A 15,856-nucleotide genomic window follows, 5' to 3' on the forward strand; every position below is an offset into this window, starting at 1 on the left:
ACAAATAGAATGTGTGGCTTAAAAGAAAATAGCTGTATTCTGCTATCTGCTTGTGCATTCAGGATGTTGTGATACCATTTTGTCATATAGTTTCTTGAAAACACCGCATTCTCAAGAAAGGATGCAAGGGGAAGAGGCAGATGGCATCCTAGTTTTATTATGAAAATAGCTTTGGCCTCGCGTGTGCACACACACACAGACACACACACACACGTGTCTCAGGGGCCTCCAGAATTTCCTGGACCACACTTCGGAAACCACTGACATAAAACTTTCTGCAGTTTGATTTTCCCCACACTTCAGGAAGGGCTCTTCCTGAAAATCTGTTGCCAGTCCCCAGATATTTGGTGAGATACCTGCCAGAAATGGTGGAAAGAGGTCAGGGGACTGGGACTCCTGAGGTTGAAGAAATAGCTTAGGTACAGACCCAGGGTAAAGGCTAGCCTCCTTGCCTCTGTTTCCTCAGGTGTTAAAAGGGAATAATGGTGGAATCTGCTTCCTTGGGTTGTCTTAATTGAGTTGAGAAATTGAGTCATTAAATACCTAGCAGGCAAGCAGGAGAAGAGAAAGAAGCAGTGGATTTTTTTTTTTTTTAACTTTCTTTTTTTTCCCCCTTTTTAACTAGGCCCTTTGGAAGCAAAGGAGAGCAGAGCAAAGTCATGTAGCATTTACACCATTACAACGGGAAGGAGACTAGTGAGCCAGGCAGACCGGTCTGTTCAATCCTCAGAATCCTAAGTGAGGCAAAGCAGCAGTGACTGAGAAGGGAATTGGCGCTGGAAAAGAAAGGACCAGATCTGGGGGGCCTGGTGGGGAAAGAGAACTCCTGAGAGAGATAATAGAGCCCCTCGGGTGGCCAGGAAGCCTTGCCAGTCTGCCCCAGGTGGGGAAGCTTTGAAGGCTGCTGGGCCTGGGCCAGTTTGATGTACTAGCTGGAATGAGGCTGGCCCAGCAAAGGATTCCAGCTTTGAGAACACAAAACAGAGTAGTATATTAACATTTCAAACAAAACAAAATATTGTAATCCCTAGAGCAAGGATTCTCAAAATGTGGTCTGGGGGCCCCTGGCTACCGCAGAGTTAAAATGATTTTCATAATAATACTGAAGTCATTTGCCTTTTCACTCATTTCCTCTGGGGTATACAGTTGAGTTTTCCAAAAGCTCCGTGCAATGGCAGTGTGAATGCAGAACAGGCTTCACTAGTTGGTGGCGAAAAGTCACGGAAGAATGGTTGCCTTTTGGGAGTTGGGGACAGGAAGTGACAGGGAAGGACCCAGAAGGAATTGGGGGGGGGGGGGTGATGTCCTATGTATCTTGATAGAGGGGTTTGGGTTCAACAGGTATATACATTTGACAGAAATCATGTGCAGAATCTTGTAAGGTTTTGTTTCTAAGGTGTTTGAAAATCACCGACGTGTGGATAATGCCCAGATTTTGACGTCAGAAAGACCCGAGTTTGACCCTGACCTTGATCCTGCCCGGCTGCTGTGTCTGTGACTTGGAACATGATCCAGCAGTTAGCAGAGTGCCTGAAGCTTCACGGGCACCTAATAAGTATTTGCAGTATGAACGAAGGAAGCCGTGTAATCTTTCAGACACTAGTTTGTGCTAAGTCTGAGAATGCTCACTTTGTTTTGCCCAACTAAGCTTTATAGGGTTTCCGGGTGAGTTTTCTTTGATGGCACACTGATGCAGAAAAGAGGGGAAAAACCAGGGTTTGCTCCGTTATTACCTATGGGGGAATGAGCACGAGTTGGAGGCTTGGAGGGGTGGAGACACAGTGACCCGCGACACGTGCCACTGTACCTCTCAAACCTACAAACACAACTGATTTCAGTCTTGGTGACGTCACTGGTGACGTCATCCGAAACTGAGACTACGCTTACTACTTTCCAACAGGATCTTTGTCACAATTAAATGAGGGACTTTGGCAGAGTGCCTGGACTCCTAATGCATGATGCAAAGTAAGCGTACGTTCCCCTTTTCCGTGTTCCGTCTCGCCCTACTGTTTTCTCCTGTATTTGCCCTCCTGCCGCAGCGCTCACAAGTCTGCGTGCTAACACTAAGGATCGCCTCCTCTCATTGGCCGGCCTTGCAGTTATGGGGCCCAAAACTTTCTGGAAACCCACAAGCTGTAGGCCGAGGGAGCCTTCGATTTCTTGGATAGTCGGGTTCTGTTGGTGGTTGTCGTTCACGGATTTGACCTTGGCTGTCTCCTGGGTGACTGTGTCAGCCAGGCGGATTGAGGTTTCTCTGCTCCCGGGAATGCGCAAGACGCCTGACACGGTCTTTACTGAAAATGGCTCTTTCCCCGCTACCCTCTGCAGTGGGAGCTGGAGGACTCAATTCCAGCCACTGTGGAGTTCCTGATGATCCAAAGGAGGAAACAGTCATAGTTATATTAATTATCACCCAATTAATTTGGTTAATTTGGTGGTCGACCTGCTGTAGGGAGGAACTTTTTTGTTTTGTTTTTCAATATTTTATTTTATTCATTTATTTTAGATTTTATTTATTTGAGAGAGAAAGAGAGGGGGAGAGTACAAAGGGAGAGTGGGAAGGAGAAGCAGACTCCCTGCTGAGCTCGGAGCCCCATGAAGGGCTCTATCCCAGGACCCTGGGATCTTGACCTGAGCTGAAGGCAGATGCCCAACCGACTGAGCCACCCAGGAGCCCCTCAAGATTTTATTTCTTTCTTATTTTTTTTTATTTTTATTTATTTGTTTGACAGGCAGAGATCACAAGTAGGCAGAGAGAGAGAGAAGGGGAAGCAGGCTCCCTGTTGAGCAGAGAGCCGGATGCGGGGCTTGATTCCAGAACCCTGGGATCACGACCTGAGCTGAAGACAGAAGCTCCAACCCACTGAGCCACCCAGGCACCCCTCAAGATTTTATTTTTAATAATTTCTACACCTAACGTGGGGCTGGAACTTAACAACCCTGAGATCAAGAGTCCCATGCTGTACCAACTGAGCCCACCAGGCACCCGGGGCTGGCAGAGGGGGACAAGGTGATGAGGTGTGGGGAGAGGTGTCCTTTTTGAGAATTGCCTTTCAACTCCAAGTTGCCATCAGAGGAGCTGTGGGCTCTTTGTAGCTTGTGGGCCTTGGCGTCCTTCATTTGGGGCATGCTCCCGAGCACTCCCTACTTGGGGGGACCTCAGCTGTGCCCCTGTTCCAGGCCACCTCCTTCATATACATAGCTCAGTTATCCCTATATGGCATTCAACCAGTGCACAATGAGGCCAGTTGTTTTCATGTAACAGTAAAGTCTTAGAAATTAGATTTCTAGGATATATGAGCTCAATATGTCTTAGAAAGCACATGACCCAGAGAAGCTCATTTTACAAATGGGTGATTGAAACCCAGAGAGGTTAAGGGATTTGACTGAGGCTGTGTAGCTGTGCAGGGAGGTAGGACTTAGCTGTCCCAAGTCTCTGGACAGTACTCTTGTCAACTCATTGTGACCTTTAGAAGCAAATAGCTAAGTTCCCAGCATTCCTCAGTAACCGATTTATCTGATTTTGGTCAGCAAACTCCTTCACTGCCTGTGGTTGTACTGACTCCTCACCCCAGCCCTCCTAGGGTTGCTCAGGTGCAACAGGTAGTTCTAGGTCAGTTTGACTAGGGCTGTAGGAGGGCATTCAATCAAAACTAACCTAGGTGTTGCGGTGAGGATGCTTTGTAGAGGCAGTTACCATCTACGATCATATGACCTTAAGTAATGATCCTGGGTCAGCTGGGTGGGCCCCATCCAGTTAGTTGAGAGGCTTAAAATAAAATAAATAAAAAATAAAAGCAAAACTGATACTGCATGGTATCCCTTATGTGTGATACATGCTACTCTTGAGCTCAGGGTGGTGAGTTCAAGCCCAGCCTTCAGAGTAGAGATTACTTAAAAAAGAGGGGAGAGGGCACCTGGTTGCCTCAGTGAGCTAAGTGTCTGCCTTCGGCTCAGGTTGTCCTGGGATCCAGTCCCCTCTGCCATTCTTGGTTGTGCTCTCTCCCTCTCTCTCTGCCAAATAAATAAATAAAAATCTTTAAAAAAAAAAAAAGTGAAACACATAAGAAACAGTAGGATGTGGTTGCTAAGAGCTGGGAAATACGGGAAATGGGGAGATGTTGGTAAAAGGGTACAGACTTTCCACCGTGTCCCATGGCGACTTTAGTGGAAAATACTGTATTATATGACTGCAGTTTGCTAAAAGAGTAGATCTTAGGCATTCTCACCAAAAAAAAAATTTTTTTTAAGGTAACTATTGATAAAATAAGATATGGGAAGTGCCTGGGTGGCTCAGTCAGTTAAGCGTCTGCCTTTGGCTCAGGTCATGGTCCCAGGGTCCTGGGATGGAGCCCCACATCCGGTTCCCTGCTCAATGGGGAGTCTGCTTTTCCCCTTCCCTCTGCCCCTCCCCCTTGCTTGTGCATTCTCTCTTTCAAATAAATAAATAAAATAGTTTCTAAAAAAGAAATAAATAAGATATGGGAATGTAATATACAATGTAGGGGGTACAGTTAAGGATATTGTAACAATATTTTAAAGATATTAGTTATTTTATTATTTATCATTATTATTTGAGAGATAGAGTGAGCATGAGCAGGGGTGGGGGAGGAACAGAGGGACAAGCCAACTCTGCTGAACACAGAGGGCTCGATCTCACGATCCCGAGATCACAACCTGAGCCAAAACCAAGAGTCGGATGCTTAATGGACTGCATCACCCAGGCGACCCGACCACTTCATCATTTATATAAATACTGAATCACTATGTTGTACACCTGAAACTAATACAATATTGTATGTCAATTATTCTTCAATAAAAAAAATTTTTTTTAAGGTAACTGTGAGGTGATGGGTGTGTTAATGAGCTTGACTGTGGGAGTCCTTTCACCACGTACATGTATCAAACTGTCACATTGTATACTTCAAAAATATTAGAATTCGGGGCGCCTGGGTGGCTCAGTGGGTTAAGCCTCTGCCTTCGGCTCAGGTCATGATCTCAGGGTCCTGGGATCGAGCCCCGCATCGGGCTCTCTGCTCGGCAGGGAGCCTGCTTCTCCCTCTCTCTCTGCCTGTCTCTCTGCCTACTTGTGATCTCTCTCTGTCAAATAAATAAATAAAATCTTTAAAAAAAAATATTAGAATTCTATTTGTCAATTATACATCAGCAAAGCTGGGAAAAAATTTAAGAAAAGTTACTAAATGTGTAAATTTTGATAACATGAGACATTAGTTTACAAGGAAGTGAAAGAAAAAAACTGGGGTTTCCCTGAAGAAAAAGAAATTTCACCTATGGACCGCAGCACACCCTCCTGCCCAAGAGTTCCCAGACGGCCAGCCCGCCCTCCACATTTTAGACTTGCCTCACCTGCCTCCACATCTGGGGAGCCAAATCTCTTCAATAAATCCTGTCATCTCTAGGGGTCACCTCTTTGGCTCAGTCGGTAGAACATGTGACTCTTAATCCTGGGTTTGTGAGATCAGGCCTCGTGTTGGGCCCCATGCTGGGGATAGAGGCCGCTTAATATTCACTCTCCCTCTTCCTCTGCCCTTGCCACCCTAAAAATTAATAAATTTTAAAACAAGGCTAATTTTTCCTTGTTCTCCTCATCTCAGAGAGGATCCCACTCTTCCCAGTTGCTGATACTAGACATGGCAGTTCTTCTAGACTCTCCTCCTTCACGTACCTTTATGCGTTCATGGGATCAAGTTCTCCGGAGTCCACCTCTGCTGTGACTCTCTCAAATCCCTCCCTCTCTTCTCTTCCTCACATTGTTGCCTTTCTTCTCTGATTTAGACCTATTAACTAGTACCCTGCTTCCCCTTCGATATGTTTTCCCCACTTGTACCAGAAAAAAATGACTTTCTTATAAATCTTATCAATCCCTTGGGCGAAATTTTGGCTAAATGGCTTCCTGGAGCCCATGAAATCAACAATAGTTTTAGCGTGACGTTCATGGCTCCAGCCTCTCCATGACATTTCATCTTTACCCAGTTGTACTTTGCATTTTAGCTGTGCTAAACCACTTTTCATTTTTGTATGTTCGTATTTCTGCATAACCTGGAGCCTGTGCTCAGGACTGGGCCCCTGTACACATGTGCACACACGTACACACACACACAGACACACACACACCCTCCCATCACCAAGTCTTCCCCTCAACTAGAGGAAGAGAACCCAACTTTCAGTGGTCTTTGTATTCCAAAGCACCGAGCAGAGAATATTTGATAAATGATTAGCTCAGTTCAGCAATTTTCAGACTTTATAAGTAAAGAAAAATTTTCTTGAAATCAAATCTGGTACAAAAGCCTAATATAACTAGGCAAAAGCCAAGAATCCCACTACTCCATCCCCTTCTGCTGTTTCTGCCTCTTAGATGAGAGCGTGGTCCAACCCCCCCACCCCCCCGTCCACCCCCACCCGCCTTGGGTGAAAGCGCTGGTTTAAAGCCCATCCTGAAATTGACCAGATAGCTGCTGTCAGACTTGGCCACACACAGGAACAAAGTACTGACATGCTAGGACATGGATGAACCTTGCAAATATACCCAGTGGGAGAAGCCAGACACAGAAGGCCACGGTATTGTATGATTCCTTCTACTCGAAATGTCGGGAATAGGCAAATCCATAGAGACAGAAAGTAGATGAGTGGTTCCAAGGGGCTGGGACAGAGGAATGGGGAGTGACTGCTTAACGGGGATGAGGTTTCTTTCTGAGCTGATGACAGTATCCTGGAATTCGAGATGATGGTTGCACCATCTGAATGTACTAAAAACCACTGAAATGACACACTTTAAAAGGGTGGATCTTAGGTGCTTTATATCTCAGAAAAAAAAATTACAGTGACATAATTATTCCATTCTGTGGAATTGTTTGAGAGGAAGAAAGAAATTGTTATAAAAACAAGCTAGATATGAGTTTGCTTCTGTAATGTTAACATTTCTTTTCTTTTTTTTAAATAACATTTCTTTCTAAAATTACATGTAGGGATGTCTGGGTGGCTCAGGCAGTGAAGCCGCTGCCTTCAGCTCAGGTCATGATCCCAGGGTCCTGGGATCGAGTCTCACATCAGCCTCCTTGCTCCACCGGGAGCCTGCTTTTCCCTCTGCCTGCCGTTCCCCCTGCTTGTCCTCTCTCTCTTTCTCTCTCTCTCTCCGACAAATAAATAAACAAAATCTTTAAAAAAATAAAACTAAAATTACGTGGACATACTTGTTATCTTTGTCTGACTGGAAAGAAATGATCCCTCTGAGGTCAATCAATCTTTTGGGAGCACTGAGTGACTTCCCCCACCCCCAACCACCACCACTGAAAGACAAAACAAAAAACTGTTCACAATCTTAGGACTGGCAACTAGAGTCTGAAGAACTCTCTTCAAAGTAACAAATATCCTCTCTGTATCTATGTAGCCAACAGCAACCCTCCTGTCCCTGGAAAGCCACAATGGAAATCCACTCCTCTGGTCATGCCCTTTCTTGAGGACAGTATTGGCTGAATACAAGGCGACGGGGAGGTGATGGCTTCTTAGGGAAGGAAGCCCAATTCTTCACGAGCTAAGCTAAGCAAGGACACCGGTGCTGCTGGGCACAGGTGAGGGGCAGCTAAGCAGGAGTAACGTAGGCCAAGCTTCAGGACTCAGGTGGATTCTGGGAAAGAACAAAGGAAAATGGCCCAGGCCACAGACAGCAAGTGAGTCAAGGTCAAGGGCCTTTTGGTGGAAAGGCATTATCTCAAGGGGAGAGGAGGGCTAGAGAGTGGAACATCTGGGACTTGGGCGATAAGCCACAGCTAGTCCTTACCCTCAGCCACAGAACCCCAGTTTGGGTAAACAGTCCCAGAAGCTATCCTTGAAAAAAAGAGTTGGTACAAGCCCGAATCTTATCTCTTCTTGATAACTTACGAAGAAAAGCCCAAGACTCTTAAACCTCTCTCTCTCTCTCTCCCTCCCACTCTTCCCCAGAGTGATATCCCACAGACAGCCAGAAACAAGACCCGCACCTCCAGAGCCCAAGCCGGGAGGCTGATCCCGGCTGCACACACCCACAGACACAAGCGGTAGCTATGTCCTTTTATTTTTTTTTTTATGGAGCCATGTGGATGAGGTTAGTGGTAAAGATGTTCTCCCACTCCCACTGCAGTGCCCGGCCTGGGACGAGCCTGGGGTTCAGCAACTGCTACAGTCACTGGGGTAGGCGTCCCAGTGCAAGCCAATGGCATTGATGAGGGAACCCGAGCGGCCACTGATGAACCGGAGTACAGTGTTGGGGTACAGGGGGACGGCATTGAAACTCGTGCCTGTGTCCTTCCCAAAAGGCAGGTAACGGCCCTTGTCAGTCACGAAGACCAGCTTCCTCAGGTAGTACTTGTACTTGCCAGACACCTGGATCACTGACTCCCCAGGGTGTAGGAAGATCTCCTCCATGTCTCCCTGGGTGCCCCCCACGTAGTCGCTCCACACCTTGCCGTAGCGGACCTGGAGACTAGGGGCCGGGCGGGGAGGGAAGGAAGACGTACACTGAGCGGGGTGACCAGGATTCAGGACCTCTTGGCGTACCCTCCAAGACCCGCCAACCGGGGACAGGGGTGACAAGTCTCCTGCCAGTCCCACAGCGTGTGAGGGATGAGGGAGCCCTTGAGATCATACAGGGAACTTCAACTCATTTTGCCAAAACACACACAGGCTCAGAAAGGAAAAGTAACTTAGCCAGAGTCAGCCAGACCAGACCAGTGCTGGAGCTTGATTTTGGGAACTCTAGATTCCCGCTGTGCCAGCCACCACACCCCCACAACCCCCTGCCACCCCATGCAAAAGGAGCAGAAGGAATATTCTGGAAGCCTCTCATGAGGGGAGAGACTTTGTTGTCCCAGGATGTAGTCCAGGCTCAGAAGATACACATTTTGGGGGAGAAGCATCAGCAAAGAGGGAGGATGCCCGAGGGGGCTTACGCCTCCGGCGGGGGGTGGGGGGCGCCAAACCAGCCAGCTTCTAGGCCCCCGAGCAGCCATGCTAGATGATTTGCCCAAGGTCACGTGTGCTGGGGGCTCGAGGGCTGGTTGTGGCAGCGCTGGCCTCAGATCTCTTCACATACCATATTATCCCTGGGACTTGTTGACTGGAACAGACGTGACCCCAAGTGGCTGAGAACTTTCCAGTTCAGCAAGATCAAAGGATCCTCAAACCAGAGAAACGCAAAGAATCTTACCCTACGATGTAGTATCTGTTGACCCGGACACGGATGGCGGTGATGGGGCCTTCCAGCTGGTAGCCAGAATGAGAGAATCGCTCTCCTCCACCGCCTCCATACTCTCCATTGTAGGAGGAGGCCCTAGCCTGAACTGGAGGGGACAGTAGGAGTCGGAGGAAGAAACCTCAGGAGCTGAGTTTCTCCCCACCACCGCAGTACCTCCCACAACTCAGTGCCCACCACCCCAAGCCAGCCTCTGAAATTCAGCCTTGGCCACCAGCATTGCAGAAGGCTGCCTTCCCATGATGCTAGTGCTGGGCTCCTGGCTTCTTTCTCACTTACTGGCATTGGCCGAGGCTGATGCACAGAGAAGGGCCAGAAGAGTGATGGCCAACATTCTGGGGCTGAAGTGGAAAGAAAGCATAAAGTCAAGGCTTAGCCTTTTTCCTTTGACTTCATCTAGCCAGGCATCCCTGACCTCCAGCTGAGACTCAACATTTTTTATCCTTCAACTCAGACCTAACTGACCTAGTCTTGGGCTTGGAAAGGATTGTCCCTAATCTCCAGTCCTGCTCCTGGAAGACTATCTACTGTGTCCTTAATCCCTCTGTCCTCCCTGGTCTGGAGGTAGCCAACTCCCTTCTTCTATCCCAGATCAGAAGATCAATCTTAACCCTCTATCTGGGCCAAGCTGTGTTAAGTCCTGTTCCCTCCCAGCATGAAGCAGGAAGAGAGTTTGCAAAGAAGTGGAGACCGTCTCAAGATCATAGGGATGGTTGAGTTTTCCAACCAAGAGTCTGAGCATGGCCAACTGAAATCTGCCTGTGATGGACTGGCCTGGCTCGGGGGACATCCAGGGCAGAGGTAAAATTCTTAGCTTCGCGCTGGTCTCAGATCAGAAGGAAAGGAGCATTTTAGAGCTGTGTCTGTGTCACCTGGGGAGCAGAGGTGATGAGAGACAAGACTGTGCCACCATGAGCATCAGAGAAGTTCAGGCAGAGGTGGACACACTGAGAGATTGCAGGGGGAGTTTGGACCAGCTCAAGATGATAGATTTCAGCGGCGCCTGGCTGGCTCAGTGGGTTAAGCCTCTGCCTTTGGCTCAGATCATGATCCCAGGGTCCTGGGATCGAGTCCCGCATCAGGCTCTCTGCTCAGCAGGGAGCCTGCTTCCCTCTCTCTCCCTGCCTCTCTGCCTACTTGTGATCTATGTCTGTCAAATAAATAAAATCTTTAAAAAGAAAAAAAAGAGGGGCGCCTGGGTGGCTCAGTGGGTTAAGCCGCTGCCTTCGGCTCAGGTCATGATCTCAGAGTCCTGGGATCAAGCCCCGCATCGGGCTCTCTGCTCAGCAGGGAGCCTGCTTCCTCCTCTCTCTCTGCCTGCCTCTCTGCCTGCTTGTGATCTCTCTGTCAAATAAATAAATAAAATCTTTAAAAAAAAAAAAGAAAAAAAAGATAATAGATTTCAGATGCCTGCTCCATGTATTATCATTCTTTCCCCACTAACACAAATCTGGCCACATCAATGCTTCCGAGCACCCCAGGCATCCCCAGTCCTTCCACAGAGACCCAGATATCTTAGCATCCCATTCAGCCGCAGACGTCCCAGCCTAGTTGACAACACAGGTGTCCTCTGCCACTCAGTCCGGGCAGGTTCCTGCCCAGCTCAGCTTGAATTCCCCCAAACTCAACCCAGCCATCCCTGTCACCCCTTAGCTCAGGCCTCTGTCACCCCTCACCTGGCTGTTTCAAATGCAAAGTAACCCCCTGACACTTTCAGATCTTTTATACCAGGTCCAAGCCCTCCCCCTGCTGTTTACCATGTGAACCTCACCTCCTGAGCAAATATGGTCAATCTGTTAGGGTTGAGTTGTCAGGCAGAGTCCTGAATTTCTTATCCTGCCTCTCCCCAGCACGGGTTATAGGTCACAGGGTGGAGTTCCTTCCGGGCCAAGGCCCAGATCTCAGGACTCGCAGAATGAACTTGAGAAAACTTCACCAACCGAAGGGGCAAGGGGCGGCAGCATTGGGTGGGAGAAGTTACTGATCACTCCTGGGTGTGGTCTAAGTCTTTCCCTCCCCTCTTTGGATGTCTGCAGGTGCGCTCACCTGCAAGCTGTCATCTTTCAGGATAAACACTGTCCTCTGAGGGCATTTGAAACATAGATCCTCCTGGAAAGGGATTATAGTCCCAATGTCCTGTACTTAGGAGTGCCTACTATGTTCCAGACAATTTTTTCTCTGTCTTCCCTGTTTCTTCATATATATATATATATATCCAAACATAAAGAAAAATTAAAAGAATTACACAGTGAACACCCGTATACCCCCATGTCAATTCTGTCATAGTTAATATTTTGCTGTACTTGCTCCCCACCTCCCACCCCCGCCCATCTATCTATCCTCAACCTGCCAGATGGTTACAAACCTTTTCTGAGAAGGTAACATGGTGTTGCTGGTGAACACTGAACACCTGTAGGTCCCCCTCCTGGGGACAGACAGTCAGGCCAGAGGGCCAAGTGGGAAGCTAAGGAAGTAGACGGGTCCTCCTTTGGGGGCAGTTCTGGGCTCAGGACCTTAGGACTTCCAGGAGCCACAGCTGAATCTTTTGCGGGTTACAGCCCACACAGGACAGTCCTCCCCGGTCCTGTCCCCAGTGCCCCACGTGCCAGCCCCAAGGTCTGAAACCTCCCCGGGGCTGATGTCATAGATGTCTTCTCTTCGGAGGCCCTTCCGTTCCCTCTAAGACCCTAGGATGGACTCCTGAGTCCTACTTGGACTCGTCTAGGGCTGGCTCTTTGACCCTCTGAGTCAGCCGATCCTCCCGAGCAGAGGGAAGGATGGAGCCCAGGGAGGGGCTGGAGTCATTAGCCTCAGTTATTAATGACTAGGAGCCGGACACACAGCACCCACCCATCACAGGCTCGCCATCTAGGAGTGTGGACTCCTCCTAAGAAAGCAAGGCAGCCCCAGCTGAAGGAGCCAGAGAGAGGACAGGGCTCCTCCCCTGGCGGTTTCAGAATAAGGAGGGCAGCCAAGGATGTGTCGTCTGACCTTTTTTCTCCAAGGTCAAAACAAGCCTGTCCAGCTGACCTAACTTCTCCTTCATTCCAGATATTTTGTTCTGTCTCTCATCCTCTCTGGTTTTCCTTTCTTTCCTGGTTCTCTCCTTGTCCTGATCTTTTTTTTTTTTAAAGATTTTATGTATTTATTTGACAGACAGAGATCACAAGTAGGCAGAGAGGCAGGCGGGGGGGGGGGGGGAAGCAGGCTCCCCGCTGAGCAGCCCCTCCACTTGCCACTTTTAAAAGGCAAAACCCGGGGCACCTGGGTGGCTCAGTCTTAGCGTCTACCTTCGCTGGGGTCCTGATCCCAGGGTTCTGGGATCGAGCCCTGCATCGGGCTCCCTGTTCCAAGGGAGCCTCCTTCTCCCTCTCCCACTCCCCCTGCTTGTGTTCCCTCTCTTAATGTGTGTGTCTCTCTCTCTGTCAAATAAACAAATAAGTAAATCTTTAAAAATATAAAAATAAAGGCAAAACCCCTCAACGGCTCCCCTTACCATCAGGAGGAATCCAAACTCCTGACCACAGGGGCTGCCCAGAACCTCCCTTTGCCCCCCACCCCTGCCTTTTCTACTCCACCTGCACACAGCCCGCACACTCTGTGCTCAGGGCATTGGTAGCTGTGCCTTCGCCAGGCCCAGTCTTCAGCCGAACATCTGTCCTCTGTCCGAACATCTGTCCTCTGTCCATTGCTTCAGTCAGGTCTTTAGGAATATTACCCGACGAGGGTGGCCTCCCGGGCAGAGAGAACAGCTTCCGCAGCCCTGCTCCTGGCTCACTCACTCTTTTCTTTTCTTTTCTTTCTTTCTTTTTCTTTTTTAAGATTTTATTTACTTATTTGACAGAGAGAAAGATCACAAGTAGACAGAGAGGCAGGCAGAGAGAGAGGGGGGAAGCAGGCTCCTGCTGAGCGGAGAGGCCAATGCCAGGCTCGATCCCAGGACCCTGAGATCATGACCTGAGCGGAAGGTAGAGGCTCAGCCCACTAGCCACCCAGGCACCCTGCTGTATTTTCTCACTGTCTGTCCTATGCTATCAGTGTGCTGGTTGTCTGATGCCCCCTGGAGTGAAAGCTTCTGCGGGTTCGGGGACTCCCCCAGCAGCTGTCTCTCCAGCATCTGGAAGGGCGCCTCCAACACACAGATGCTCCTTCAATGTATTCAGTCAGTTGCTTTGCCAAGAGGGCAGGGAAGACAGAGAGAGAGAATTCAAGCTGCCCCAACAGCAGAAAGCCTTTGGAAGCTTTGGACTTTTACAGCCTGTGGAGGGGGGAATGTAGGATGGGCATCCGGTGATTCCCGCTCCCTCTAGGACTGGGGCTCCCTCTAGGACTGGGGCGGGGTGACCCGCACTGCCTGTAGGACTAGGGTAGGCCCCCAGCAGACAAATGGGTACAATGTGGAAAGTTCAAACAGGAGTTAATGAAGTGGAAGCGGAGGTGGGGCCTGATGTCCCACTGCCTCCGCCATCTTCCTCCGGGTTCTTCAGGCACAGAGTCAGAGTATTTGCTGGACGTCCCCGCATTAGGGGCACAAGGACCTATCTGGTCTCTGGGACTGACAGAGGATGAGCCTGGAGACCCCTTCCACGGGAAGAAAGGCCTCTCTTGCCCTCTGGAGAGGGACTGGAGGGCCTGCTGTGGGGAACCTAGGGACCAGGCTGCAGGCATGGGAGAGACTCTGGCTCTCCTCGTAGGCGGGGTCCGTACAACAGAGTGAAGCTATGACAAGCATGGGAGCCTCTGTCTTGGGGGTCCCAGATGTGTCATGCATGGAAAGACGTGGGCATTCTCCCAAGGCCTCAGACCTCTCTGAGCTGACATCTTTAATATTCAGTGTTTGGTTCCATCCTGTGGGATATACTCCTAAGAAGGAAGAGGAGAGAGACAAACAATAATGAGAGAAGAGACAGAGGAAATAGAGAGACTGGGGTGGTGGTGGGGAGACAAAGAAATGAAGAAGCAGGAAAAAGGCACTGAGAGAGGGACTTTAAAGAAAAATCCTCAGAGCTGGGAGATGTGAGGAGGTTAAGATCAAGACAAGGATGGGGCGCCTGGGTGGCTCAGTGGGTTAAAGCCTCTGCCTTCGGCTCAGGTCATGATCCCAGTGTCCTGGGATGGAGCCCCACATTGGGCTCTCTGCTCAGTGGGGAGCCTGCTTCTCCCTCTCTCTGCCAGCCTCTCTGTCTCCTTGTGATCTCTCTCTCTCTGTCAAATAAATAAATAAAATCTTTAAAAAAAAAAATAAGAGTGGCAAGTAGAAGGGCGTCTGGGTGGGTCAGTCCATTGAGCTGGGACTCTTGGTTTCGCTCACATAGTGATCTCCCACCGAGGGATGAGCCCACCTCAAGCGTGTCCCCCCCCCCCCTCCATCTGCTTGTCCCTCTCCTTTCCCCTCAGTCCTACGCTGGCTGGGTCTTTCAAGAAAATAAACTATATATATAAGGTTTAATGCTTTTATTTATTTATTTTAGAGGGAGAGCACAAGCAGGGGGAGCAACAGGGGGAGAGGGAGAAGAGGACTCCCCGCTGAGCAGGAAGCCCCATGCCGGATCGATCCCAGGGTGCTGGGATCATGACCTGAGCCGAAGGCAGACGCTTAACGGACTGAGCTACTAGCCAGGCGTCCAATTTAAAAAAATAATTTTTTTTTCAATAAAAAAGTAAAAGTGGAGAATGGAGCTCAGTAGGGGTGGTGGGTGGTAAGAGTGCAGGTACAGCAGTAGCAGCGGGTGCTCTCACAACCCGCCTCAACCCCAGCAAAACCCCCTCCCCGCCCCGCCCCCTCCTGCTTGGCCCCCTGAGAGCTACTTCCTCTCCCAGACAAAGCGGCTTAAGTGCTGGTGCAAATTCAGACCTTGGGGCAGGAGATGGAGGGATGGAGTGGGGGGTGGCGGCGGGGTGTGTGTGTGTGAGAATCCGCCCCCTCACTCAGATCACGGATTTTCCAAAATGTATTTCCAAGGAATGGCAAATCTGTTTCCCGTTGGGAAGACAAATTCTTTATCTCCTCCTGTAAGCCTTGGGTCTCCCAGCTGGCTTCATCTGAACAAAGGGTTTTACTACAAAAGCAAAACGAACTTTCCTTTCTCTGTTCATCCTTCACTGTCCCAGTGAGGAAGCTAAAGTCTCGCGAGAGAAATGACCCCACTAAGTCGCAGAGGAGAGTTCCTCCGTTCCCCACCCTCCTGTCCCCAGTGCTCCACGTGCGACAGTGGCCCGCAGTTTCCTTCTGCCACTCCTGCTGCCTAAATATTCTCCGCCTTCTGCTCTCCTAGCATCTTCTACCCTCAAGACGTTCAACCGTACCACCAACCCCCTCCGCCTGCACCCACCATCCCCCTGCACCCCTCACCAAGCCTTCAGTCACAGGTGTCCCCTCCCCAGCTCTTCCACTTCAAACAATTCCTTTCTTCGGCTTCCAGCTGTGCTTCCTGCAGCCCCAGCCCGGCTCTGATTACCCTGCGCTGTAATCTATCTGTTTACACGGAAGCCTCCGCCAGCAAACCTGGCGCCCATTCCCAGGTGGGGACCGTGTCTTCTCCACCTCTGAATTCCCCGCTCTTACTCCCCACCTGGCACAGCGCAGGCGCCCCAGTAATGAGGGTCAGA

General features: G+C 49.6%; 1 protein-coding gene across 1 annotated transcript; it reads right to left on the reverse strand.

Annotated features, from left to right (window-relative positions):
- Window positions 1–8,053: 8,053 nt before the first annotated feature.
- Window positions 8,054–9,582, reverse strand: ZG16 (zymogen granule protein 16). Its single transcript, XM_047714229.1, has 3 exons — window positions 9,527–9,582; window positions 9,203–9,335; window positions 8,054–8,479 (listed from the first exon to the last, which is right to left on the reverse strand). The coding sequence occupies exons 1-3, from the start codon at window positions 9,579–9,581 to the stop codon at window positions 8,164–8,166; spliced, it is 504 nt and encodes a 167-aa protein (XP_047570185.1). The 5' UTR covers window position 9,582; the 3' UTR covers window positions 8,054–8,163.
- Between the last annotated feature and the right edge of the window lie 6,274 nt (window positions 9,583–15,856).

This window comes from Lutra lutra, chromosome 18 (assembly GCF_902655055.1).
Source record: "Lutra lutra chromosome 18, mLutLut1.2, whole genome shotgun sequence".
In the NCBI taxonomy this organism is placed as follows: Eukaryota; Metazoa; Chordata; class Mammalia; order Carnivora; family Mustelidae; genus Lutra; species Lutra lutra.

Excerpts from the sequence above, each read along its gene's own strand:
- ZG16 (XM_047714229.1), bottom strand. The coding sequence starts at position 9,581 with ATGTTGGCCATCACTCTTCTGGCCCTTCTCTGTGCATCAGCCTCGGCC. Across the intron at positions 9,336-9,526 it reads ATCAGCCTCGGCCAATGCCA|TTCAGGCTAGGGCCTCCTCC; the intron begins GTAAGTGAGAAA and ends TGTCCCCTCCAG. Across the intron at positions 8,480-9,202 it reads AACAGATACTACATCGTAGG|TCTCCAGGTCCGCTACGGCA; the intron begins GTAAGATTCTTT and ends CCCGGCCCCTAG.